This window comes from Muscardinus avellanarius (genome assembly GCF_963383645.1).
Source record: "Muscardinus avellanarius genome assembly, chromosome: 2".
NCBI classification, from domain to species: Eukaryota; Metazoa; Chordata; class Mammalia; order Rodentia; family Gliridae; genus Muscardinus; species Muscardinus avellanarius.
In genome coordinates, this window is record NC_137787.1 from 46,174,528 (window position 1) to 46,201,244 (window position 26,717).

At 39.6% G+C, this 26,717-nt stretch overlaps 1 protein-coding gene across 4 annotated transcripts in view; it reads right to left on the bottom strand.

The window, feature by feature from the left end:
- Positions 1-25,996, bottom strand: part of MYO1B (myosin IB) — a gene marked incomplete at both ends in the record, with an annotated part of 147,677 nt that extends 121,681 nt beyond the window's left edge. For all 4 annotated transcript variants that reach the window (XM_080688770.1, XM_080688768.1, XM_080688769.1 and 1 more), the window contains 2 exons: positions 5,191-5,306; positions 25,862-25,996. In XM_080688770.1, coding sequence (XP_080544896.1) covers positions 5,191-5,306; positions 25,862-25,996 — 251 coding nt within the window. The remainder of the gene's footprint in view (positions 1-5,190; positions 5,307-25,861) is intronic.
- Positions 25,997-26,717: the final 721 nt, after the last annotated feature.

Sequence of the window (26,717 nt, forward strand, 5' to 3'; positions counted from 1 at the left end):
GTTAAAGAGTATCACTAAAATGTTAGCTCATTTTTTAGAAATATGAAAAAAATTCTCATTATACTACATGAAATTTTGGATAAACTATTCAACAGTCTATCAAGAATAGTTTGGTTTCAATGAGATAATATGAGCAAAGTGTAGAGAAAAAATATTTAAAATCTCTCTTGCTCTATAGCACTAGGCTGGGGGTGTAGCGATCTGAGGCAGTTCTCAATGAATCCAGTTAATGAGTTGCCTGAAATGTACTGAATCTTCCCTAAGATACGGTTAAAAAAAAAAGTCCTGATCTTTATAGATTTTTTTTTAATCTTCCTATTTTTAAAGAACTCAAAAATCACTCTGGAAAGATATCCCATACACAGTTAGAAAAACAAATGGAATACACTTTGCCGCCCAACAGAGAGACACTTCTTGAGAAAAGCCACCCAGTGATACCATGCCCAAAAGTGCAACTCTACATACAAAGAAAACAGGAGCTCAGAGACCAACGAGAGATAAAGAAGATTCCTGCTGAAAACCAGGATGTTTGTGAGAGCAAAAATTCCAACAACTTTTTGAAAGGAATGTGGTTAAGAAATCTCTCTATTTTTGTTTTCTTCATTCACACATTTCTACTATCTAAAAGTCGTGGGCTTACATGGAGTACTTTTTAATTGCCTGAAATATAAAGAAAGATAAATTTGGGACACCTTCAAACACACAAATTATAAGGAAAATATCTGGATGCTTCTGCAGTCTAACAATGAACAACAGCTCAAACTAAATTCCAAATGAAATTTGGGATAAGTTAATCGGCAAAGTGTTCAAAGCATACAGTCTGAGCAACTGTTTGTTTTCTATCAGAATTGAAATCAAATTCTTGAAATGGTAACAGTTAAAGTGTATCAAAAGTCTAAAGTCATCTTATGCCCTAATATTATAAAAATCCTATCTCAGAATGTCAGGCTGGGTTTAAGTAGCAAACCAAGCTAGTGCTGACCCTGTTTTAAGACACTGTCTAAGATGGACGTTCCTGAAGAATATAGCAGGAAGACACATGCTCTAAAGATAGTGGAAAATGTCCCACCAGAGTGAGAAAGTGGCAAAAAAGAGCATATGAGGATGCTGGAACTGTGCCCCACATAGCTTATTATCACAAGTTATTATAATCATTACTGTTAGTCTGCAGCAGCTGTCCTGTGACAGATTCCATACCAAGCACTTCACATAAAACAGGTAATCATATTATCTAAACATCAAGGAGATATTTATCCCTCACACAAAAAAAAAATCCTATGAGTTAATAATTATCTTCTTATTGAACAAAACAAATTACTTAAGTTTCTCTAAACTGAAGCTTCTGCAAGTAATTTGCTCAAGATTGCAGAGCTTGGAAATGAGGGTGCTGACCCTGGAACCCAGGTCCATATCAATATTATGGGTGCTACCAATATCAGGTATGATCAAAGGCTGACTTGGTGGGTGAGGCTGACATTAATCAGATAATCCCTTAAATAAATGCTAAATTGTAACTGTGACAAGGGCAGCACATCTGCCTCAGCAGGGGGAAGGTGAGGAAAGGTCCAGCCCTGAGGTCTCTGCTCTGGGGGAAGGGGAAGGGAGAGCTTCGCGGCCTCCACACAGGTCTCTTCCCCAGAATCTATACAGATGCTGCTGCGCAGATTCACATGTGTTACATAAGTTCCACCTTGCTTACCACACATAGTGTTTTGTAGGCCATGGTAAAGAGTTTTTATCCTCGACACATAGAAAAAAATTATTTTATTTTGGCACTGGGTATTGAACCCAGAGGTGTTCTACCTCTAAGCTATACTCCCAGACCTACTGCATTTTTTATTTTGTAAGAGGGTCTCACTAAGTCGCAGAGGGCTTCATTAAATTGCTCAGTGGCATCACTAAGTGGTCATGAACCTTCTTCAATCCTCCTGTCTTGGCCTCCCAAGTAAGGGAATTTCTTTTTTTTTTTATTGCTGGTGGTGACTGTTTTCTTTGGGGTCGGGGGTGGGGTACACAGGGGTAACAGTGCCAGGCTGCCTCCTACAGGAATTTTTCGAGGCAGGGACAAAATCGCAGGCTACTATGCTCCAGAGGAGACATCTATTCTATATCTAAACATCCCCAAAGTGGAGACTTAAGATGCAAATGTCATTGTGTTCTGTAGGACAGAACCTGGAGATAAACTGAGGCACAGAGTTCTTTTGGAGGGCCTGGGGTGTAGAGGCAAAGGCAACCCAAGGGTGGTAGAATGGAGTAGAGTAGGAGGCCCTGCCATGAAGATGAGGAAACCCATTTCCAGTTAAGAGGAACGACAGATTCACACAGAGGCTCTCATCCTACCAGTGTGGCTTCTGATAATGTATTTGATCTTTCTGTAACAATTCCTCATCTGGAAAAGCATCTACCTCTCAGGATTATTTTTAGAGTCAATGGATTATAATACATGCAAAGTACTTAAGATAGTACCTTCACATAAAAATTATAAATACTAGCTATGGTTATTATTTATTACCATAAGAGATCATAATATATATATAATATATAGGTATATATGGCATATATAGATATACAGTATGTATATGATATATATGTGATATATGCATATAATATACTATATATTATATTATATATAGAAAATTATAAATACTAGCTATGGTTATTTATTACCATAAGAGATCATAATACATGGTAAGCAGTCAAGAAAGGAAAAAAACACATTTAAAAATACACTTCTAAGACAACATGTTCTCAAATTTGAATGTGCATAAAATTCACATAGAAGCTTGTGTAAAACACAGGTTTCTGACTTGTCAGAGAGAAAGCCAAGTTTCCATAAGTTCTCGGGGATTCCGATAGTTTATCTGAGCCCCAAACTTTGAGAAGCATAGCTTTATGGCCTAACATTTAAAATAAGTATTCTGGCATCAAATAAAACACTGCATTGTAAGAGTTTAACAATAGGGATAATTTTATAAAGCCAATTTTAGATATCATTTCTTTTAAGGCACAGTAAGGTTGGATCACTTACAAAATCCACATCTAGAAAAAACCCTCAATAGTCAGAATCTACTTGACTAGCAAAACAAATAGTATTCATATTTTAATAACCATTTTTACTTACTACTTAAATCTTTAGTTTCAAACAACCCAAAAATGTCACTGTGTGCTGTATTATCTAGAAAAACTAAAATAAGCATCTAGATAGTGATATGTATATAGAGATTCCTTAATGAGATCTTTTTACCAAAAGGGATAGAGCCAATCTTTAATCATAAAAAAGGTTCTTTCTGCTATGATATAACCAAGACTTTCTACCAGTTCTTCCATATCCCTTCAGAGTTGCACCACTGACACTGTAAACAGATAATTCTCTATTATGGCGGCTGCTGTAAGACATTTTGCAGCATCCCTGACCTCCACCCACTAGCAGCACCCTCCCGTTCCCAGTACGACAACCAAAAGTTTCTCTGGACACTGTCAAACGTCCCGATGGCCAACATCAGCCCAGTTTAAAAACTAATGCATTCACTAAAAAAAGAAGACCCCAAAACTATCTCCACTGCAGGTTGGCAGTTTAACCATTTTCAAATGCCCTTCCCCCCTCAAGTTCCCAGTGACTAACTGTTCCATTCCACAGTCAAGGCATTTCTGGACATTTCTCCATGTATATATATTTACATGTATCTCATGACAATATGGAGTTGTTTTCAACACATCATTTGTTTTCAGTGAGAAAAGAAAATGCTGAAAGGTAGGGACAACAATGGCTATCATAAATACCACAGGCGTGCAGAGCCCTTGACACTAAAGACACTTTTGCACACACTGGTCCCAGCCCAGTATTCAGTAGCAGTTCCCAGATATTTTAAATCCACATTGAACCATTTATTACATAAAAGTCCCTCTACATATCAATTGGGGTCACTTGGAGCAACTGACAATAAGATAATCAGAACATAAATTTGTGTGTGCGGGGGGTGGGGGGGGGTACTGGGGATTGAGCCTATCAGCTTTCTAACGCTATACACACTCTGCTCCCCTTTAAAAAAAAAAAAAGTCTCATTAAGTTGCAGAGGACCTCACAAAGTTGTTGAGGCTGGCCTTGAACATGCAATGCTTCTGTCTCAGCCTCTCAAGTACTGAAATCCAAAGTGTGCACCACCATGCCCAGTTGAAACATGAATTCTTTAAACACTCATGTGTTTACAGAGGAGGCAGGACAGGAAATGCTTCTGCCTAAGTAGCAAAGGGAGCAGCCTGAGGCTCTCAACTTATTACACAACTTGGCCCAACTCTTTGTCTTTTCTTTTAACTCAATAGTGGACATAAGAATATAAACAGAACAGACTCCCCTCTTGGGTATCAGTAAATGTAACCTAACTTGAGAGAAAAAGTTTAAGGCATTGTGTATGATAATGTCTTGATATTCTCTTTCTCTTTTTCAGACATTTTTAATTAGGGAATTGAAAATTCCAGGATCTAATTATCTAGTTCTGCCATGGGTACACCAAACCTAAGAAAACTTACCCTTCCTTCAGTCATTCACCAAAAAAGCAAAACTCTTAATATACATTGGTAGAATCATTTCAACATCCCTGAAGCACATCACCAAAGACCTCATCTTCAAATAGCAGACAAAAGGAATCTATGAGCTTTATGAGCTTTACACTCACAGGCGAGCTTCTTCAAAAAATCAAACAAGTGTCTAACTTCAGAGATGAATAGCGGCCAACACATACATGCAATACATGCTTCTGGGGAAGTGTGTCCTTGAAGATTATACATTGAAGGTATCGTTTGGTCCTTTTCCCCCCAAACACTATCATACAACCCAACACTTGGGATATTTTTTGGCCCAAAAAGACTATGAAAATTCAGCTTGAGTTCTTAATAAGATTAAACAATGCAAATTCCTGTTTTCTTTACAAAACTAATTAGCAGCATCTGCTGCTAATTACACAAAATTTTTAACAGAAAGTATTTTACATATTCAAGTATCCTGGGTTTTTTGTAAAATTTAATGTAAGGCATAATTATTAACTTCTGCATTCCTTTAACTGATTTATTTAAAAAAAATTAAAAAACTGATGAAACCATTTTCCTGAGATTCAAAGGAGACAGCTGCACACATCTGTCAACTATGCACTTCTGGAGTAAAACAGAAACTTGGCACTTTAAAATTGTACTTACATGTGAGGGCTCAGTTCATAGAAATTTCTATTCCTGTAATCTTCCACTTTCTCTGGTGAATAAATGGGCAAGGATCGGTAGGGGTTAACAGATATAACCACACTTCCAATATATGTCTGTAAAAAAAGGAGTAAAATATACACGTGACTACACAGGATATGTTTTAACATCTTAAAAGTTTAACTTCCATGGTTCCACCCTTTTAAAAGCAACATTAGTCCTACTGCTTCGCCACTGATTTTATACATTTCAAGAATGCTCTGGCCAGGCATGGTGGCATACACCTGTAATTCCAGTACTTGGGAGGCTGAGACAGGAGTATCCCAGGTTCAAGACCAGCCTCAGCAACTTAGCGAGAACCTGTTTCAAAATAAAATATACAAAGGGCTGGGGATATAGGTCAGAAGCAGAATGCTTTGGGGACCACCCTCAGTATCACAAAACACACAAAAAAGAATGTTCTGTGCCTCTGAAGAGAGGTGGTCAATAGTTTTTGTTCACTTTGCTCATAAATGGAAAGCACAAATTTATAAATTTAAAATACCTTTCAAAATAAATCTCAGTTACTTTATGATTCTGAATAAGTACTCTCTAAACCCCTTATCATACTTACCTAAAGTTTCAACACCAACTACTGCTAATTATAAACAAGAACCATGCTCTCCCTGATACTCATGAGAATTAGTATTTCCTTCTTTCATCTTTATCCTCCTGTTTCAGGTGATAGTAACCCAGGTTTCCTCTGCTCCCCATCCACACCCATACCTCACCCTCCTCGCACTGGCATTGCCTTTCGACAGCCCATGACTCTCCACAGTGGGCTCAGACCACACACAATGCAATTTAGAGCCACAGGTAAACTTAAACGACATCATTCCATATCACAGCAAATGTACTGTAACACTAGAATTTAAGCATATAATTTAAATGTACTTTCTAGTGGAAAGTACATTTAATGTCAAATTTACATTTCATGTAAAATGTAAATGTACTTTCTGAGGGATAAATGCTGTATTTTAATAGATACAAGCTAACCTTCTCCACTGCAAACCAGAATATCACTTTATCTTCCTTTTTCTTTAGACCTTAAATCCCTGGCAACACAAGTAGTGTTAGTTTTTAGTTCATGTTTTACAGCACTTAGAATAATTTCACAAGCAAAGGTTACATAACTTCAAACTAATCCTGGCAGCTTCAATCTTCCTTTGTTTCAACATAATAAGACAGAAGAAGGAAGAGATGCCAACAAACTATACATATAACAAATTTTTTTGAAAAGAAAAAGTTTATGAACGAAAGACAAAAAAAACAAGTGGGGGGATGGGGCCAACTCCAACCTCCTCACTTTTCCAGTGTGGCCCAACCAAGGGACAATAAATTTAAAACAAGTTTTTCCAGTATTGCCACCATTGGGATTCAAGATAAAATAGAAAATAAAGAAACATTTGAATTGTTCGAAATGGGTTTTACGTGGGTCACAATGACTTTAGTTGAAAAAGACTTTTCCTCTCAACCTGAAAAGCAAAACAAGTCTTTTATTATGTATGTATACATGATATACACACTCATTGGTGCGTTGTAGTTTCATATCATAATGTAGTTCAGAGTTATAGGGACAAAACCAGCACAAGCACTTGTGAGCTTCCCCCACCTGGCTCCCCCCACTCCCACCCCTTCCCCATACGTGATACTGAGACGGGCAGTGGTAATTTCACATAAGTTCATAACATCAGTGGGAGTGTATCTTTCATCAGGTCTCCCTGCCCCTACCTTTCCCTAGAGTTTCTCCACCATTATCTAAAGTCCATCTTGTCTCTCGATTACTCTTTAACTTAGACATATGATAGAATGACCATAACAATAATGGGTCATTTTTATGTATGCTTTCATCCTAGAAGAACATGATCTTATCAAGAGTGGACAAAACTGCTGTGGTAAAAGAAAACTCTGTTTCCATGTAATAATGTTTTATATCTATTTCTGACCTAGCTGTCATTACGACCCAAATAATTCATCCTGACAAAGAATAAAACCCCAAGTTTTCTAAAACATTGAGACAAAACTTTCTCAGGAAAACCTATGGTCTTCACTGTCTGACCTACCTGGACAGGAACGTGGGAAATGCTTGAGACTGCGCAACTGCTAAATACCTCCTTACTAATACATCAGAATCAGTTACACTGATAGGTAAAATATATATATAACCATTGGTTATTCCTTTAATATCTATTGACTAAAAAATAAGCCTTCTTTAGGTTAAAAAAATAGTTGAATCTTCCTTTTTTTATTTTTTTGTGGTACTGGGGGTGGAACCCAGAGGCTTTCTACCTCTGGGCTATACTCCCAGACCTACTTTTGGAAACAGGGTCTCACTAAGTTGCTGAGAGCCTCACTAAGTAGCTGAGGCTGGCTTCGAACCTGTGTGATCTTCCTGTCTCAGCCTCCCAAGTCTGGGAATTACAAGCATGCGCCACCACGCCCAGCTGAATCTTCCTTTTTTAAAAAAGAAAATATCTTGAATATAGTAATTCTTTAAATATAGATTTGTTATTAGTACAGAAACCAATTACTGACTCATTCTTTAAAACCAAATTTCACAATGACTAAATACTTGATAAAAATCTGCCTCTGCGGCATTCTTGCATAGAGAACAAACTCTGCTACCTTAAATGCAAACTCAAAAGCCACAATGAGGTACAAGGCTTTTTTGTATTTGTGTCTTTTATACATACAGAATTACAAAGGCTTTTTCCTCCAGCTATACCCACACTCTCTGTAATAGACTCTGGTCCATTGATGAAGTCTAGTAAATATTTGTAAACTGAATGACTGAATCACCCAGGATATACACATCACTAAAAAGGGGGACAGGGGATGGTATAAACCACCAACTCTCAATTATTCTTGTGTTGGAACAGAATGCCAAATTCACTATATACAGTACCCAGTGTTTTACTAAGCCTGTGTGCAATGTGCTGTCCTTGGGCAAATCCTTAATCTGTACCCTTTCCCCTTGGGTTTTCTGTCATACTGAGGTAGATTGTTTGCAAAAGTGGCCAAAAAATACCTTCCACCCCTAAATGTACAATTCCTATGAATTATGATTCTGCACTCCAATTGAGAGTTTATTTCCCACCCTTTGAATCTGAACTTGTCCATGTGACTTGATTTTATCAAAGAGACATAAACAAGTGAGACCTAAGCAGAGGCATGAAAAGCATTTGTGTAGTAGGATGTGACCCCTTTTTGAGTAGAGAAACCAACTACTGACTATGCCTAGAAGCCATGGTATGAGTGAGTGTCTGCTGGAGAGGTCAGGTGGAGAGCCAAGGCGCCCTGCCCTACGACCCATTAGCTACGTGAGTGAAGCCATCCTACAGCACCTGGCCCCAGTCAGGCCCCCAGATGATCCCAACAGAGACCACCAGAAGAGATGCAGAGCTGAACTTGACCTAAAGTGTTTCCCAGAGAATTAAGGGTGAATAAATGCTGTTTCAGCCCATTAATTTCTGGGAGCTATTTGTCACATGGCAACAACATAGCTCAACAAACCACAAGAGGGGCCAAACATATATAAAAGAAACTGTACTCTACCTCCATTCCACTTCATATATATGTTCAGATAAATATCCTCTTAACACTGAGCTGCAAATAGGTTTATCCTCTACTGGGATACCTGTGCTTGCTGTTTATGGGTTTCTTCCTTGAAGGTTTTATGTATAAGCCAAAAGTTTAATATTTCTTTTTGTGTGTGTGTGGTACTGGGGTTCCTGGAAACTCTTCTCCGGGCTACACTCCCAGACCTATTTTATATTTTTATTTGGAAACTGGGTCTCTTAAGCCAGCGAGGCTGACTTCAAACCAGCGCGATCCTCCTGTCTCTGCCTCCCCAGCGCGGGGATTACAAGCATGGGTCACCATGCCTGGCTGTGTGTGTGTGTGTGTGTGGTACTGGAACCCTTCTACCTCTGGGCTATACTCCCAAACCTATTTTATATTTTATTTGGAAACAAGGTCTCTTAAGCCAGCGAGGCTGACTTCAAACCAGCGCAATCCTCCTGTCTCCGCCTCCCCAGCACGGGGATTACAAGCATGGGTCACCATGGCCAGCCTTTTTTTTTTTTTTTTTTTTTTGTGGTACTGAAACCCTTCTACCTCTGGGCTATACTCCCAGACCTATTTTATATTTTATTTGGAAACAGGGTCTCTTAAGCCAGCCTTGCTGGCTTCAAACCTGCATGATCCTCCTGTCTCAGCCTCCCAAGTGCGGGGATTAAAAGTGTGAACCACCACGCCTGGCAAAAGTTTAATATTTCTATGTGTGCCAGTAGAATAATTTAAATATTCATTCACAACCCTCTAGCCTCTGACAAAAAACATTTTGATAGAAGCAGATGGACTGGGTAGGAATTAGTTCCACCCTGGTTTTAGGCAGCTATCCATTCTACATTTAGTAACTGAAGCACCAGATTAAACTTTTTTCAAAAATCAGAGTAATAGTAACCAGACAGTTCATTTTTATATCAATTAACATTCAGACTTATGAACGATATTGCTGACATTTTCTCACTGCATCAATGCTCGGAAAAGGATAGTAAACAAACTCATGATTAAGTAACTCCACCAGCCATTTCCTGGCACACAGAGCCCCTGCTCCTGAACCTCCATGCCCCAGTCCTCAGGAGTGTACACACTTCCACGGTCATGACAGTGGAATGCTCCCTCCAGGCCACTGCTCTGAGAGGCCAGCCTCTACCATAAGGAGGAAGGAAGGGTAAAAGGAAAAAGGAAATGAGAAGGGAAAAGAAGAGAAAGGGAAAAAAGGAGAAGAAAAGGTTCTCTCTATGAAAGAAACACTCATTTAGCCAATTTATGATTCAGTTGTCAGGGGCAGATATGAAATCAGGAATGCAGAAACATTCAGAAACCATCTTCATCTTCATTTTTCAAGGATCTCTAGCACTCCTAACAGATGCCATGTGAATTGGTTACTCACATAATACTTCTGTGTTCCCATAGTGATTACAGTGAAAACTGACTTTTCTGGAGGACCTTCAACCCAGCACCTTCCATCTCTAGATTACCGTTCTGCCCAAAAGTAAGACCTCTGAGTAGTCAAAACATACATTCTAAGGGCCATGCGTGGTATTCTTACAGAAAGTTCTCCCAGAACTCAATCCTCAGAGACTATTCCAATGTTTTGCAAAGGAGCCGGAAATCAGTATTTTTTTTTAGAGATCCGAGATAAACTAAGATGCTCCCAGGATTGAAAACCACCACTGGTGATCAAGATAATTCTGAAGAATAAAAATGCTTATAATGAGACTCCACAGCCCAGGCTCTACTAGCACCAAGTGCTTTGTTAAACAGCACTGAATGAGAACACATCAGAAGAATCAATGGCTAAAATAAAAATAGTCATTTTAATAGCAGGAATATATACAGTACCACTTGGAAAGACATCTAACCAAAAAGTTAAACAGCGAAGCACAGTTTTAATATTTTGTTAGTTTCAATAACATGGTACATTCCTCTACAATGACAGATAAACAACAGTATACACACAAAAAAGTCAAAGCAGTTTCACATTTACTTACTTACTTACTTACTTACTTACTTACTTACTTACTTAGTGGTACTGGGGATGGAACCCAGGGGCATTCTATCTCTGAGCTACACCCCCAGCTCTATTTTTTATTCTTTATTTTGAAACAGGGTCTCACTAAGTTGTGGAGAGCCTCATTAAGTAGCTGAGGCTGGCTGTGCACCTGAGATCCTCCTGTCTCAGCCCCCCAGGTACTGTGGTTACAAGCGTGGGCCACCACACCCACCTCATTTCACATTTTTTAATCACAGCCCTTCACAGCTAAGACTGAACTCTTTCGAAACTCTACAGCTTGAAAGTTGACATTCAATTTCCTATATGAAGTTAAAAATAAAATTATAGCTAAGCTATAAAATCCATGTAATGAAATCCTACAATGACTTGTTTTCACCATGATGTTCTTATTTTGTTTTGCTGCATTGCTTTTTTTTTTTTAATACTTTTCCATGGTGCCTTTTTGAAATATCAAATTCTTCAAAAATAGATTTTTATGTCCCTGCTTTGCTGGAGTTCTCAATAGGAAGCCCATCTGTCTATCTACTGTTTCCTTATTTCCACCAGAATGTGCTTTAATTATTTGTTTGCATGTCTCTGGAGTTCTTTAAAAACTCATCCCCAAACCTCTTCAAGTGCTAACAAGTAGTGTAAGCTCAAGCCACTTTTTACTAAAGTATCACTAAGTCCACACAAAATAGTAATGCATTCTCTGCCTTAATTCCCATGACAATGGAGCACAAAGAAGGGATATGGCTACCTTAGCTATGGGAAGTGTGTTTTCTTTTCACTGAAGCACAATCCAGGCTGGCTCTTAGGCCTGGGAAGCTCTGGTAACAGGGTATGCCTCATCACAGGTAGCCTGGGCATGCATCAGGCCTGAGGAAGCATCTTCAAGCTCTGCACAATGGGTACCACTCTGCTGTCCACTGGACCATCTGAGGGATGCTGAATTCCTTATACCACCAGGAATGAACAAAAGGAGGAAAAGCAAAGGATCTTCCAACTCAGGAAATTTTTCATCTCAACAGAAAAGATTTGATCATCATCATCTCTTAATGTCAGGGAAACAAATCAGGAAAGTGACGATGAAATGGCCAATATTTACTTGAACCTCACCTCTGAAATATAACACTTTAAATCCAGGATCAGGGCTCAGGTAAAAAGAACCCATCACCAGGCTGCACAGTCTGTGCCAGTCCACACAGTCTACACCAGTCTAACCCATCACTAGGGTGTGCACAGATAGGCTACAACCATCTAACAAGCAAGCAACAAATTTATTAAGGGCCGATTGTATGCAAAACATCACGTCAAGCACAGTGAAAAATAAAGGAAGCTCTGTAGTCTGTACACCTGAGGGAGTCATAATATAGAGCTGAAGAGCTTAGTCTTTTAGGCCAGGCATAGGAGCATATATGCCTGTGATCCTAGTACTCTGGAGAGAGGAGGTCCGCAGGTTCAAGCAACTTAGCAAGATCCTGCTTCAAAATTTATAAAAAGAGCTGGGGAGTGTAGCTTGGAGGTAGAATCCATTGGGTTCAATCCCCAATACCAAAAAAAAAAAAAAAAAAAAAAAAAAAAAAATCTTGTAAACAGAAAAATCTTAAGAGTTAACTACTCTAGACACTAAAGCAGATAAAAAAGAATTTAAATTACTCCTGGCTAAATGAGTCATGAGTCTTATCTTAATGTCTGAAGAGTGCCTTGCATCTAGATGAAGGGAAGGTCACTGTGAACTGCAGTGGTCCCTGAAAGCTCCAAGGAAGGCCGAGGATTGGAGCGGGCTCAAGGACTGGCACACTGTAGATAAAGCACCATTCCCCCAGAGTAGCCTGTGAGGTTTAGGTTTTGCATGCTAATTAAACTCCTCCTCCTTTTTTTAAAATTTTACTAAAATAGTTTTTTCCCTTCGAACTTATTTAAGTATGAACTGCCAGAGAAGCAAATGGGTATTTGTATACCCATGTTACACAACAGCATTATTCACAACAGCCAGGAGGACGATGTCACCCAAAAGTCCATCAATAAATGAATGCATAAACAAAATGTGGTAGATCCATACAATGGAACATTATTCAGCCTTAAAAAGGAAGGAAATTCTGCCGGGCGTGGTGGTGCACGCTTGTAATCCCAGCATTCGAGAGGCTGAGACCGGAGGATCGCTGTTCGTGGACAGCCTCAGCTACTTAGTGAGGCCCCTTGTAACTTAATGAGACCCTGTTTCAAATTAAAGAATAAAAACTAGGGCAGGGGGAATAGCTCAGAGGTTGAATGCCCCCGGGGTTCCATCCCCAGACCCACAAAAAAATAAATAAATAAATGAAAATAAAAAAAAAAGAAAGGAAATCCTGACATCTACTACAAATGGATTAAAACTTGGACAGAGGCTCCAAGGCCTGCCCAAGAACATTTCAGACCAGGAAATGGAACAGCTTCCCTAAAGCAAAGCCATCCTGAGTAAATAAGACTAGAATCAGATCCCCAACATGTGCACGCGCGCGAGTACACACACACACAGAGGCTGGAATCAGATTGTAAACACACGTATGCACGTACACATGTGCTAGAATCAGATTGTAGAGAACCTTAAATTTCAAGGTGAAGCACCTAAGAGCAGTTTTGAAGTAAAAAGCCAATGTGTGATGAAAGGATTAGATGATGAAACTGGCTGGATCCCAATCAAGATCACCCTGACTTACGTATCTGAGCTCTTACTTCAGATTCTGTGTCATAACGTATTAGTTATGCTTCAAATCTATTTGGAATATTGTGTCAACTATGGCTTTGAATTCTCTGGCAAGGTTTTTTATGTAAAGCTGGGCATGATATTTAACTTTTCCATGCCCCCTAGTTTTTTCATTTATACGGAAATTATGATACTAATTCCTCCCCCACCTAATTCGGAGGACTGAATGAGATTGTGTATCCATGCACTAAACACCAGACACACAGCAAACATTCCAGAAACATTACCTATTACAATTATATAAATTCAGACTGCTCTACTGGAATCTATTGGCCACTACAAAACAGCCAAATGAGGGCTCAAACACCCATACAAAATATGTTAATGCCTCAGCTAAATTTAATGAGCCCTACAATGACAACATCTTGAACAATCTTACAAAATGGTGTTTGTATAGAGGAAATTGATGAATTATTAGATGAGCACATGAGATAAATCTTGATCCAATATTAAAATTCTAGAATACTGAGAAAATGACTGTAAGATGAGCTGGTGGAAATCTTCAGAAAACAAAGTATTCATAAAGAAGAATCTACTTTGGTCTTGGATCCTGGGAATTTGATCACAACATATTAAGATATGTGTCACAGTGTTTTACATTAGACATCTGTAAGACTTCTCAAATTCCCTTGAAGAGGACGTTTATCTTTTAAGGTTTTCTGAAGACACTGTGTGGTCCATCAAACATGCTGATTGTCTTTTTACACAGTTCAAAATTATGCAAAACAGCCTAGGTGAAAATTACAGGTTTAAGATCAGTGGCAAATTTAGATATTTTCCTGGAACTTTTAACTTTGAAAAAATGTAACTCAGTATGTACATATGGCAACTCCAGTCTCAGAAACATATTTGTAATATATATGAAATATATGTATGTACACACACACACACACACACGCTTGTTTTTGCATAAGAAACTGATTGAACTCACTCACTTCAGGTCTTTAAATCAGTTCATGGTAGGAGTAGAGTTCCAACTCAAACCTCAGCACCAAACCCGATGATGCCAGGGCAGAGAACATAACTTGATCACATTCTTTCACCTGCCAGGCATATAGATGCACACCCAGGAACCCTTGAAAACCAATCATCAAACTACAAGGGAACCGGGAACCAAGAGAATGCTTATGAGCACAATCCCAATGTCAACATATCCCGCTTCCTGCTTGTGTTTCTGCCTCTTCCACCTTCTATCCGCAGCCTGTCTGCTTCAAAGACAGCCTGTCTGCTTCATAGTCTGCTTGTGCATGGTTCATCATGGTCTCTCTTGACCTCCTCACTGCCAGCATCTTGCTTCTGTTGCTATCTTATTTTTTCAGTATTTCTCAATTTGAAGAAAGAATCTAGCCCAATTTATCTTTGCTGTGCCTCAAATCACTGGCCTTAAATCAGAAGTTCATGAGTAGACTAAGAAGTCACACAAAAGACACACACACAAAAAAAACAATGGCTGCAAAAGATTTGGTCAGGCACTGTCCCTGTTGGTCTAGTCTAAGACATGCCCACACTACCATCCTAACATAATCTTTTGTTCCTGGGCTGCCAGTCATTTCAAGCTATAAATTTAAGAACTATATATGAGTTCTAAGCCACACTGAAATGCTGGCTAAAAATACCAGCCCAGACAGCCTTTATTTTAGATCAGGATAATACAACACTGCCATATGGATACTGAGATACGCTATGTGACGAGACACGTATTTTCCAAATATATACTATTCTCTAGACCTAATAAAACTCTTCACTAAGGTATAGAGTGGTCTTGTGTTATAGGTGTACTACTTGCTGCTAGTCTTGAAAATAATATTATGTGGTTAATTAAAGCAGGTATACAACAAAAATGAAATCTGTACAATTTATAACAAAGAGGGAAGCAGAGTAGGAAAAACAGGAGGGAAAGAAAAGGGGTAAGGGGAGAAAAAAAAAGAATTTTGCTATGTTTAGATATGGTTTGAGTGTGTCTGCAAAAGTTCGTGTAGTATAGCACCTTTAAAAGGTGGTGCCTAGTAGGAAATAATTCGGTCATTGGGGGCATCACTCTCCAAAGAGACTAATGTAGTTCTAGTGGGTCCCAGGTTAGTTCTTTGAGAGAAGGTTGTTATAAAATGAGCGACCGCAGGCCATAAATTCCTCTGGCTTCCTGACTTCCTATGTTATCTCTTCCCTACGCAGACCTGTCCCTTAGTTTCTCCACCACACCAAGATGTAGTCAAGGGACTTACCAGGACCTATTTGGACCCTCCAGCCACCGAAATCATGAGCCACTCTTTTTACACTCTTTATAAAATACCTAGCCTCAGGTGTTCTTTTATAACAAAATTTAAAAATGCACTAAGACAACTCTAATTAAAGTAAACTTCAATATCTAAAACCTTGAAGAAAAGCCATTCTAGCTTTCTAAGTTTTTCGGTCATGACACCTACAGTATGCTCCATTAGACTAAGACACTCTTTTATCCCCACGACAACAAATAAGTATAATACTTTAATAGATGAGAGAACTTCAGTTAGTTACCCTGGTCACAATGGTTGCGAGAGGCCAGGACTCAAACTTAGCTCTGTCTGCGAAAAGCCCATCCCGCTCCCAGGAGCCCATGCTTTACCTCACCTTCCACCTCTTCCTAAGTGAAGTTCAACCAACAAAAATAGCTTCTCTTTAAAAACTGGTATTACCATTCAACCCATCTGTGCTGTAGAAGACTGCAGAAACCAATGCCTGTGTTTATGGAGTGAGGACAACTGAACTGGCTACAAAACTGGCCATGTGTCCCCTGGGCTAAATGGCTTCCTCTTTGCCCTCTAGCTTTTACTCATAAAGGTGAAGGAACATGTGTAACTGTCAGTCACTTGCTATCCATGATGAAAATTCTCTTCTCCCAAGGTCTTCTCCCACCTTTCAGAGGGGGAAAAAAATCTTCTTGGTTGCTATCAGTTGCCTTTGCTCACCATATAACAGTCACCCCTGACTTGAGAACCAAGTATACTAATTCCACCGTAGCTACCATCACTGTACTGTTGAGTGCAAACTCAACACGTGGCAGGGATATTGATTTTATTATCTGTCTGGGTCATTTTGGGACTGCCTTGTTCCAAAGCCAATTCATTCTTCAATATCCAAATATTTTGACAAATGACAAGGCTTTCTGAGCCAAATGTGGCGTACTCTTTAATCCCAGCATTTAGGAGGCTGAGACAGGGAGGATCATAATTCATCTCAGCTACTGAGTGAGCCCCTTTGCAACTCAGTGAGACCCTGTTTCAAAATAAGGAATAAAAAAATAGGGCTGGGGTATAGCTGAGGGTACAATGCCCTTGGGTTCTATCCCCAGTACCGCAAAAAAAAAAAAAAAAGGAAAGAAAAAAGAAAAAGAAAAGCCTTTCATGTGGTGGTAACATTTGATGATCATAGCAAAATGTAAATTCAGCAGGACTATCATTAAGAACATGAACTCTGGAGTCAGACTTCCTGGGTGTACCCCTCAGCTCCATTTCCTACTCACTTCGTAACCTTGGACAAGTTTCTTTAGCTTTTTTAAGCCTCTGTTTTCTCATATGTGAAAGGAAGATAATTTAAAAACCTATAACACATGGAACACCATAAGAATTAAATCAACTAAGACATATATAGTTCTCAAAACAGCACCTAGTGCTGGTAAAAATGTCATAAATATTCTTTGGTATTCTTTATCATGTTTCCACTGTGAAAACAGTCTCTAGGAGTTTAAAGACTCTTCACAGGTCTTACAGACAACAGGTGGTAGAGTCAGGAGTGGAGTTCGGGTCCTTGCTCCTCAGAACCCACCACACTGCCTCCAACAGATGACAATTCTGCAGACTTGATATCAGGCCTTAATTTCCTCCAAATCAAACAGCGGGTATGACTTCAATTAAAATGTTTACATGAATATATTATAAATATCATACAAATATTTCAACTACTATAAAGGACTTGCATGATGAAAGAACTTTCTAAGATTTATAAATAACAGATATATGTGAAGATTCTCAAAAGAAGTTTTCCAATCACCAAAGGTTATACAAAAGCTTGCAGGAGTTAAAATAGATGTTTTACAAAAGCTTGCAGGAGTTGAAATAGATAGGTTCGTATCAAAACTGACTGTTAGTATAAAATGGTCCAAGAGATAAACTGTGCTCAGAAATTAGACACAACATTTTCCTTTGGCCTCTCGATTTATTGTTTTCATCAGCTTTATCTAGCCTTCTAATGTTGTGTCTCCACTCAACACCAAGTTACCCTCCTAAGGTGCACATGATTTGCTTTCCATGTCTGCCTTAATAGTCTACCTTTTCAAAGAGCTGAGATGGCCAGGTGTGGTGGCACATGCCTATAATCTCAGTACTTGGGAGGATCGCAGATTTGTAGTCAGCCTTAGCTACTTAGTGAGGCCCTCCGCAGCTCAGTGAGACCCTATTTCAAAATGAAGCATTAAAAATAGGGCTGGAGTATAGCTCGGAGGTAGAATGTCCCTGGGTTAAATGCCCAGTACTGCAAAAAAGAAAAAAAGAGAGAGTTGAGATGGCCAAGTGCCATGGTTGGTATGGTGTTCCACATAACGAGCCCTTCCTCCTTTGCCTGCTTGGTTTAAGTGGAACTGGAGGTATCAGTAAAGACTGCTCTTGTCCCACTTAAACCTTGGTGGGACTGAGTTCTCTGTGGGAACAGAACCTCCTACTTCCAACTCTAGAATAAGACAGTCTTCAAACAGACAAACAAACATATCCTGGAGGATTATGCACCACTCTATTAAGACTAGGGTACTGAGGAAGAAAAATACATTTTATGTTAGGTATGTCTGTATTATTTGAATGTTTTTCAAAAGCATTTGTTACTTTGGTAATTTAAACAAACAGGGACTTCTTAAAGGAAATTGTTAAATGAAAAAAATAATAATAATCCTTGGAGAACAGAAGAAATGACACTCAGCTAGACTTTGAACTCCAGCCCTGATCTCTGCCAACAGCCCCATGAGCTGGAAAAGGTCCGAATCAGAAGGGATGGCAGCCCTGGCAGAAGCCTTCATTAAAGCAAGACCCTGAGCAGAGAACCTGGCTGAGTCAGCTCCAAACTCTAAACCTACCAAAACAGTGAGATGATAAATATCACTAAATAAAAATCACTAACCACTTTAAATTAAATTTTTAAATTTAAAATGATCATTCATCACTTTAAAATCACTAAAGTTTTTGACAATTTGTTTTGTAGCAAAAGAAAACTAATCAGCCAGGTATGGTGGTGTATGCCTATAATTCCAGTACTTGGGAGGCTGAGATAGGAGGATTGCAAGTTCAAAGCCAGCCTTGACCACTTAGTGAGGCCCTCCAACAACTTAGTGAGACCCTGTTTCCAAATAAGAAATAAAATCAGGCTGGGGGTTTAGTTCTAAGGTAGTATGCCTTTAGGATCAATCCCCAGTGACACACACACACACACACACACACACACACACACACACAAACAAATCACTTACAACAACAACAAAAAAAACCTCAGGATTATATGTTATACCCATACAGTAAAGATTATATGTATAAATAAAAAGTGTTTCTGAAATTTCAAATAAACATATATTAACCAGCATTATTTTCATTGGCTTTGCAATATTATGACCAAATATAAAGTACATATAGTTGAGTATCTTTCATAAAAGTATCTGATCCCATCCTTATAGGGATCTTAAATCTAGTATTAACTTCTAAAAATTAAGACATTTACTAGACTTCCAAAGCAGTCACTCTTATAAGTACAATTAGCTTGACATAAAGATCCTAAAATTAAACTAATTCAGCCCTCTATATCTGGATGATCCCAAACCTGACAATTCAGATAAAAAACAAACTAAATTTACTAGTGGGCAAGCAAAAATACTTTTTGTCAGAAAGCAGACACCTTGGTTCTTTAGTTTCCAAATTTGCCCTGGGCCTTGTTCTTACCTAAATTGCAGCTTTGCTATTCCTGAACAGAACCACCATCCTGACCAGTCACCCTAAAAACAGAACATGTCTGGCTGGTCAGTTCAGCCACCTCCTACATGGCAATAAAAGTGCACATGAAATCCTGCCACCACTGCAATCTGGCCCAGGGTGGGGGTGAGACGGCCGGAAGAAGGTCTGACAAAGGACAGAAAAGCACAGAGAAAAGCGAAAAGCAGCGCCGGGGAATATCAGGACCAGCCTTTCCCAGCCACTGACCCCAGGTAGAGGCTGTCGGCCCAAAAGGCACATCCTGCAGCTGGCCCCAGCTAGACGTGCTCTGCCAAGAAGGAGGAACAAAAGCAAACAGCCAAAAGCAAACAGCGTCTCTACCCTGCGTGCCGCCCATCAGCACACACTTTCCTCCCCTTCATCGCACCTGACCCTCCTCCCCCTCCAGCCAGATGGGCCAAAGCCCTGACTGCGGAGATCATCTGAAGCTGTCCCAGTTTTAGAGACTGTGGGGCCACAAATGGCTATAAACCAACTCAGTGCTATTTAAACACATGTATAAATCCACCTCAAAGTGAAGAAGAGAGACTCCTAGGGCATGCATTTCACTCAAGAAGGGCTGCAGGAGTACATTACATTAAAATAACCCATATGTATTACAGGACAAACTTTGAAGTCCTTTTGGAAGCAAAGATGTCAGCACAACTTGCCTATAGCAGATAGAATTAATTCAACTGTGCTCCAGATTCCCTGAAAAACTTTTTTGCTCTTTTCTGCCATTAGAAGTTCATCAATAGAAAAGTCTGGGAAGCACACCTTTGACTGCACTTGCAGCCTTTAAGTCATGTGATAAATACTTCCCACGAGGCACATTCATTAGTGTGGTTATCAACATCAATGAAGCAGCTCGCTATACAATTTCCTACCAAACCTGCAGAGCGGTTTATAATAGGTGGCCAGCTCAGGATAAATTCATTCTCCGTTTCCTCTTCCTAGTGTGTTGATAGATATATTTCACTAGGTATCCACTTACTCTCATGCAGCTTTTGGAAAAGCTTACCCCAGCCCAGTCCTAGGAATAAATAGCATTTTCTTCTTTTGTGTGTGTGACTGTGTATGGTACTGGAGATTGAACCCAGAAGCATTCTACACTTCAGCCCTATTTTATTTTATATTTTGAAACAGGATCTCATTAAGTTGCAGAGGGTCTCACTAACTTGCTGAGTCTGGCCATGAACCTGCAATCATCTTGTCTCAGGCTTCCAAGTACTGGGATTACAAGCATGTGCTACCACTCCTGGCTCGATGACATTTTCTTAAGCCACTCAACTCATTCCTGTCACCTGACCACAGTCAACACATTAAGGAGGGCACATAACTCAAGTGGCCTCCAGTGCTGCAAACCTCAGGCAGCTGACCTGGAGGACTAAGGGAAGCAGTCTCTCTCCTTCACACAGCACTGCACGAATGCAAAGCCCAAAACACTACAGGATTGTCACTAGGAAGCCTCAGAATGAAGTAACAGCCAGGAGGCAAAACAAACAGGCAGCAGGAAAGAGTCCTTGGGGACACCTGTGAACCACAAGGTCAAACCAATTCTGAAAGCAGAACTACTTTTGGACTTTCTAATATACAAGAGAATAAATCTTTTATTGTTTAAACCAGATCAAGCTGGATGATTTCTACCTGCAACAAATGCAACCTAACAAAGCCTAACACTGTCTAGTTCCCAAAAGCTCCATCCTACCTAGATCTAAGCTTAAGAGAACAGGATTGCAAGGGAGTCGAGCTGCAGTTAGCCGGATGCAGATCCAGAGGATCACCAGGGGCTGTGAATGCGCTGCAAAGTTGATACACACCCAGGGCAAAGCAATTCCTCATGAGAGCTCTGTGAAAGTAGGGACCAGTTCTTATTTCTTGATCCATGGGGTGGCGGGGAGAGAGCAAGAAGATCGTGGAAGGCAGGATGGAAGAACAGTGTTCCCTGGTCTAGGGCTGATTCACTCAGGAGATTGCTGAGGCTATGGTCATCATCAGAGTTAACATATCAAGTGTCCTTCTGCTCACTGGCTCTCTTACCAGACCTGGTTCTGAAGAAACAAATGACAAGTCCATATGCTCACAGGAGGAAGCACTCTAGACCATCACCCAAAGTGGAAACAAAGCCAGGAAACTATAAAGAAGATTTTTTTTCTAACTGTATCTTCATTTTTCTAAGAATAAGTTGTGGGTGGTGGGTGCTGGCCATTGAACCCAGGGGTGTTTTACCTCTGAGCTACACCCTCAGCCCTATTATATTTATTTTGAAACAGGGTCTCACTAAGTTGTAGAGGGCCTCATTACGTTGCTGAGAATGACTGTGAACCTGTGATCCTCCAGTCTCAGCCTCTCAAGTACTGGGATTACAGACATGCGCCACCATGCCCAGCTTCTAAAGATAAATTCAAAAGACAAAGTTTAGCACAAGACAGTAAGATTTGCATGTCATATTAATATAGCCTCAGGTATCAAACTAAATAATTCTGCAAAAACCCAAAAACAAAAAAAGCAAAAGTATCATCAATGAAAGAGCCAGGCATGATAGTGCACACTTATATCCCAGTACTTGAGAGGCTAAGACAGAAGGATCTCAGGTTCAAGCCAGCCTCAGCTACTTACAGAGGCCCTCCACAATGTACCTGTCTCAAAATAAAGAATAAGAAACAGGACTGGGGGTGTAGCTTGAAGGTAGACTGCTCCTGGGTTCAATCCCCAGTACCACAGAAAGAAAGAAAGAAAAAGAAAGAAAGAAAGAAAGAAAGAAAGAAAGAAAAGAAAAGAAAAGAAAAGAAAAGAAAAGAAAAGAAAAGAAAAGAAAACCAGACAGAGATTTCCTAAGGTGGGATACACAAGTGGGGTTGGGAAGAATGGTAACCAAATTTACCATCCAGTATATTTTTTAGTTACCAAATTATAATAGGCTTAAGTTCTACAATATAGGGATCTCAAAGAGTAAGCCTGCCCTTTCCCATGTCCTCTTCTACCCTACCACGGCACCCAAAGTTAGCAATCCTTTGTCTGCAAATAAACACAGGCATAGGTAGGTACACATTATAGATCCTCCTCACTTACAAAATAGCATCATGCTATACATATTACTCTATAATCTGTCTTTTTTCCCACCCACTTAAAATAGAGAATGCCTCACCCTCCCATGTGATTTGTATTTAAAACTGTAAAAAGCCCGGGTGTGGTGGCGCACGCTTGTAATCCCTGCACTTGGGAGGCAGAGACAGGAAGATCGCGCAGGTTCGAAGCCAGCCGCGCGCTGGCTTAGGAGACCCTGTTTCCAAATAAAAATGTAAAAATAGGTCTGGGAGTGTAGCCCGGAGGTAGAAGGGCTTCCAGAAACCCCAGTGCCACCAAAAAAAAAAAAAAAAAAAAAAAAAAAACTGTAAAAAGAAGGCACACTTCTCAGGAAAACAGTAGCCCTCAAGCATCATAGAAAACCTTAAGTGATATAAATATCTGGCTGCTAAAGTCAATTTCTGCCTTTGTTTTAACCAGAAAGGGCATCCCAAAAATAGTTTAGAAAATAAAATTATGTAAGGCTGAAACCTAGACATTTTGTCTGCTAAAGACTCATGAATGTTAACACTTGGCATTTTGTTAAAAGGAAATTGTTTTTATTTAGGGGCCACAACAAATCAGGTATTCAAATGCCTGTAATGTTCTGCTCTCCATCCTATTTTCAATTCATGTAAAAGTGAACTGTGCTTCTTGGAGCCAAAAACAAAACCGATCAGTAACATCAGCTATAATATAATTGATTCCTCCTATCTCTGTCTCAGAGACCAATGTTTAAAGACTGTCTTTTATTTGATATCAGACCATACTTCAATTAAAGCTGCAGACCCGCCAGGCTTTCCCACCTGAGAGCAGGATTCCTGCATTTGGAGAGAAGGCGACACCAGGCCTCACTGCCAAACCAAACAACTCTTCTTCCCTACTCTGCAGCAGAGCTTTGTACCTTTTCCATGTGAATCAGCAATTTTTTTTTCCATTACTGGGGATGGAACCTTGGGGCATTCTACCTCCGAGCTACAAAAAATAGGACCCCAGCCCTATTTTTTATTGTTTATTTTGAAACAGGATCTCACTGAGTTGCAAGGGGCCTCACAAAGTAGTAGCTGAGGCTATCCGCAAACTCCTGTCTCAGCCTCCCAAATGTTGAGATTACAAGAGTGCGCCATCACACACAGCTTGTGAATAAGCATTTTAAATCACCTCTGAACTGCAACTACACCTCATTTTAGTATCCCATTATCAAATTAATATATATATATATATATATATATATTTTTTTTTTTTTTTTTTTTTTTTTTTTTTTTGGTGGTACTGGGGTTCCTGGAAGCCCTTTTACCTCCGGGCTACACCCCAGACCTATTTTTACATTTTTATTTGGAAACAGGGTCTCCTAAGCCAGCGCGCGCGGCTGGCTTCAAACCTGCACGAGCCTCCTGTCTCTGCCTCCCAAGCGCGGGGATTACAAGCGTGCACCACCACACCCAGCTCAAATTAATATTTCAAAACCAGATTCACCACATGACTCATGTTACTGTTAATTTTTCCTCCACCTCCAAAAATACCAATCAAGAAGGATGAAAAGTTCAATTCCCAGACAATGATTACTAACTATTTCATGAAGCAAATAATCATCCAGAGCTATCCTTGAAATGCCCTTGGGTGCTATGGTCTGAATGTGTCCCTCCAAAATTCCTATGTTGAAATCTAACTGGCCAATGTGACAGTTTGAGGAGGTGATCAGGTCACGGGGAAGAGCCCACAGGATGGGATTAGTTTAAAGACTAATGTTTAAAGACTGTCTTTTATTTGATATCAGACCATACTTCAATTAAAGCTGCAGACCCGCCAGGCTTTCCCACCTGAGAGCAGGATTCCTGCATTTGGAGAGAAGGCGACACCAGGCCCTTATAAAAGAGGCCCCACACAGCTTCCCTTTCTACTCTGTGAGGACATAGCAAGAAGATGCCATCTATGAACCGAAGAGCAGATCCTCACCAGACACTGAATCTGCCAGCTCTTCATCTCAGACTTCCCAGAGCTGGGAGAAACCATTCTCTGCTGTTTATAAGCTACTATGGCATTTTTTTTATAGCAGCCTAACTGGACTAAGAGAGTTGGCTATGAAGAAAGAAAAACTATATGTAACAGAAATTAACATATCTTTTCACTTGGCATGTAATTTTTTAAATGTTAGTTCCATAAGAGTTATAGTTACTCATCTCTTCTTTTATTTACTTATGTATATTTCCTCCAGTAACAAAAATGAAGCATGACCTAACAATCCAGTTCTCTATATACAGAGGTACATTTAAAAGGAGTAAAAGAGAACTCAGAATTTGTTAAAACCACTTCCATCTATTCTGTCCTGTTTCCTTCGCAGCTACTGGTATAGGGAATCAATACCCCATTTCCTTGGTTGAGTTAACAATACACTTTTACTTCCATGCAAGCAAGTGCCGTGTTTTATGCAAACTTCTGAAAAGCTGCATATACTTCTTACTCATATTAAATATGTTCTTAGAACTTCCTAAGGTATCACTGAAATTTTTGTAAAGAATTTTTACAACATAAAGTTTTCAACTATTGTATATATATACATATATATATATATATATATATATATATATATATGATTGCATTTTTGTATATGGCATTACATTTTTGGATAATAGGACATGACTGTTCTCAAATCTCTAGGGACCAAGTACATATTCTTATCTGGTAATTTTCTCTAGTCCATAGTAAAGATAAATGTTGAGAAGATTCATGTCTTTTTTTGATAATTCATTGCCTTGCATTTCAATGAGTAGCTTCTCCATGATTATCCCAATGTTTTGGGTTTTTTAGCATGGTGCTGGGAACTGAACCCATCAATTGAACCTCACTGTTGCTGGACAAGCACTCTATCACTAAGCTATAACCCCAGCCCTAGCTTCTCAATGATTAGAGATTGCTAATCTTATGAAGTCATGCAAGAAGATGTCCGATGGATCTCAAAACTCCATCTGAACAGATATTCCTCAGAGGTCAGGAACTAAAGTACTCCACTAGCTTTAGAATGCCCCAATATCCAGTGCAATGCTCTGCACATAGCTGAGATTCTTTAAACACCACTGGGAAAGACTCACTTAACTCTAGTCATTATTCCTCTGTGCCAAATCAGCAAACACTCAAAACTCTCTCTGAGGTTATAAACAAATGCCTCTGGACGCTAAGGAACAGAGAAAACAACAAAAGAATCTGAAGACGAAAAGCCAGCTCTCTGCCACAACATGCAAAGTTTAAACACCACAGATGACCTCTGTATATACTCACGTATATTTCATTATGGTCGAAACGGTTCTTGAGGTTGTTGATGAAGGTCTCCTCATTGAGAGGCTCCAAAAGAACCATATCTCCAACTCCAATCATGTTGTCCAGAAGGGACGTTTTCACCTCCATTTTGGCCATGGTCTCCTGCTGTGGGAGAAAGGGAAAGGAGTCACTTTAAATGAGCAAAATTATTTCAGAAGGGTTCTTGGCACCATGACCCTCACCTGACTCACAAAAGTCATAACCTTCCACTAGGACCTACATCAGAAGCCACGGGCTCTCTGCATTACCTCATTTGCCAATCTGCTGGCCAAAAATGCACCTCCTTCCCAGTCCGTTCTCCCAGGCAAAGTCCATCCTCTAAAGGAGCTTCTAGAAAGCCATGGTTTCTGTTTCTACTTTTGACCATCTCCTTTTCCCCAAGACTCTAAAGCTCCAAGCAAAGAGTCCAATGTATCCCTTCCCCCGAGCCCTTGCAGAGCAATATGACTTGAACCAACACTAACCTGCTTCCTCCAAGATATCCTCCAGCATCCCTCAATAAAACACAAGATGCATTCTCCCAAAAAATATTGTTTTTAAAATGATGCTGCCAATACTTACTAGCAAACACTTTATCAAAGAATTTACATGTATTAATTAATTTAATCCTCACAATACCTCTACTACAAGGTAGGTCTGTCATCTCCATTGAAGACAAGAAAATTGAAGCTCAAAGAGATGAAGTAGCTTGCTATGATTACTCACAAGTGTTTTGCATAGAACTCTATTACCACTTATAACACTGCATCTATGGGAGAATGCATTCCAGGCACTCAGCAATCAGTGAAAAGAAAAAGAAAACACAAGCCACTTATAA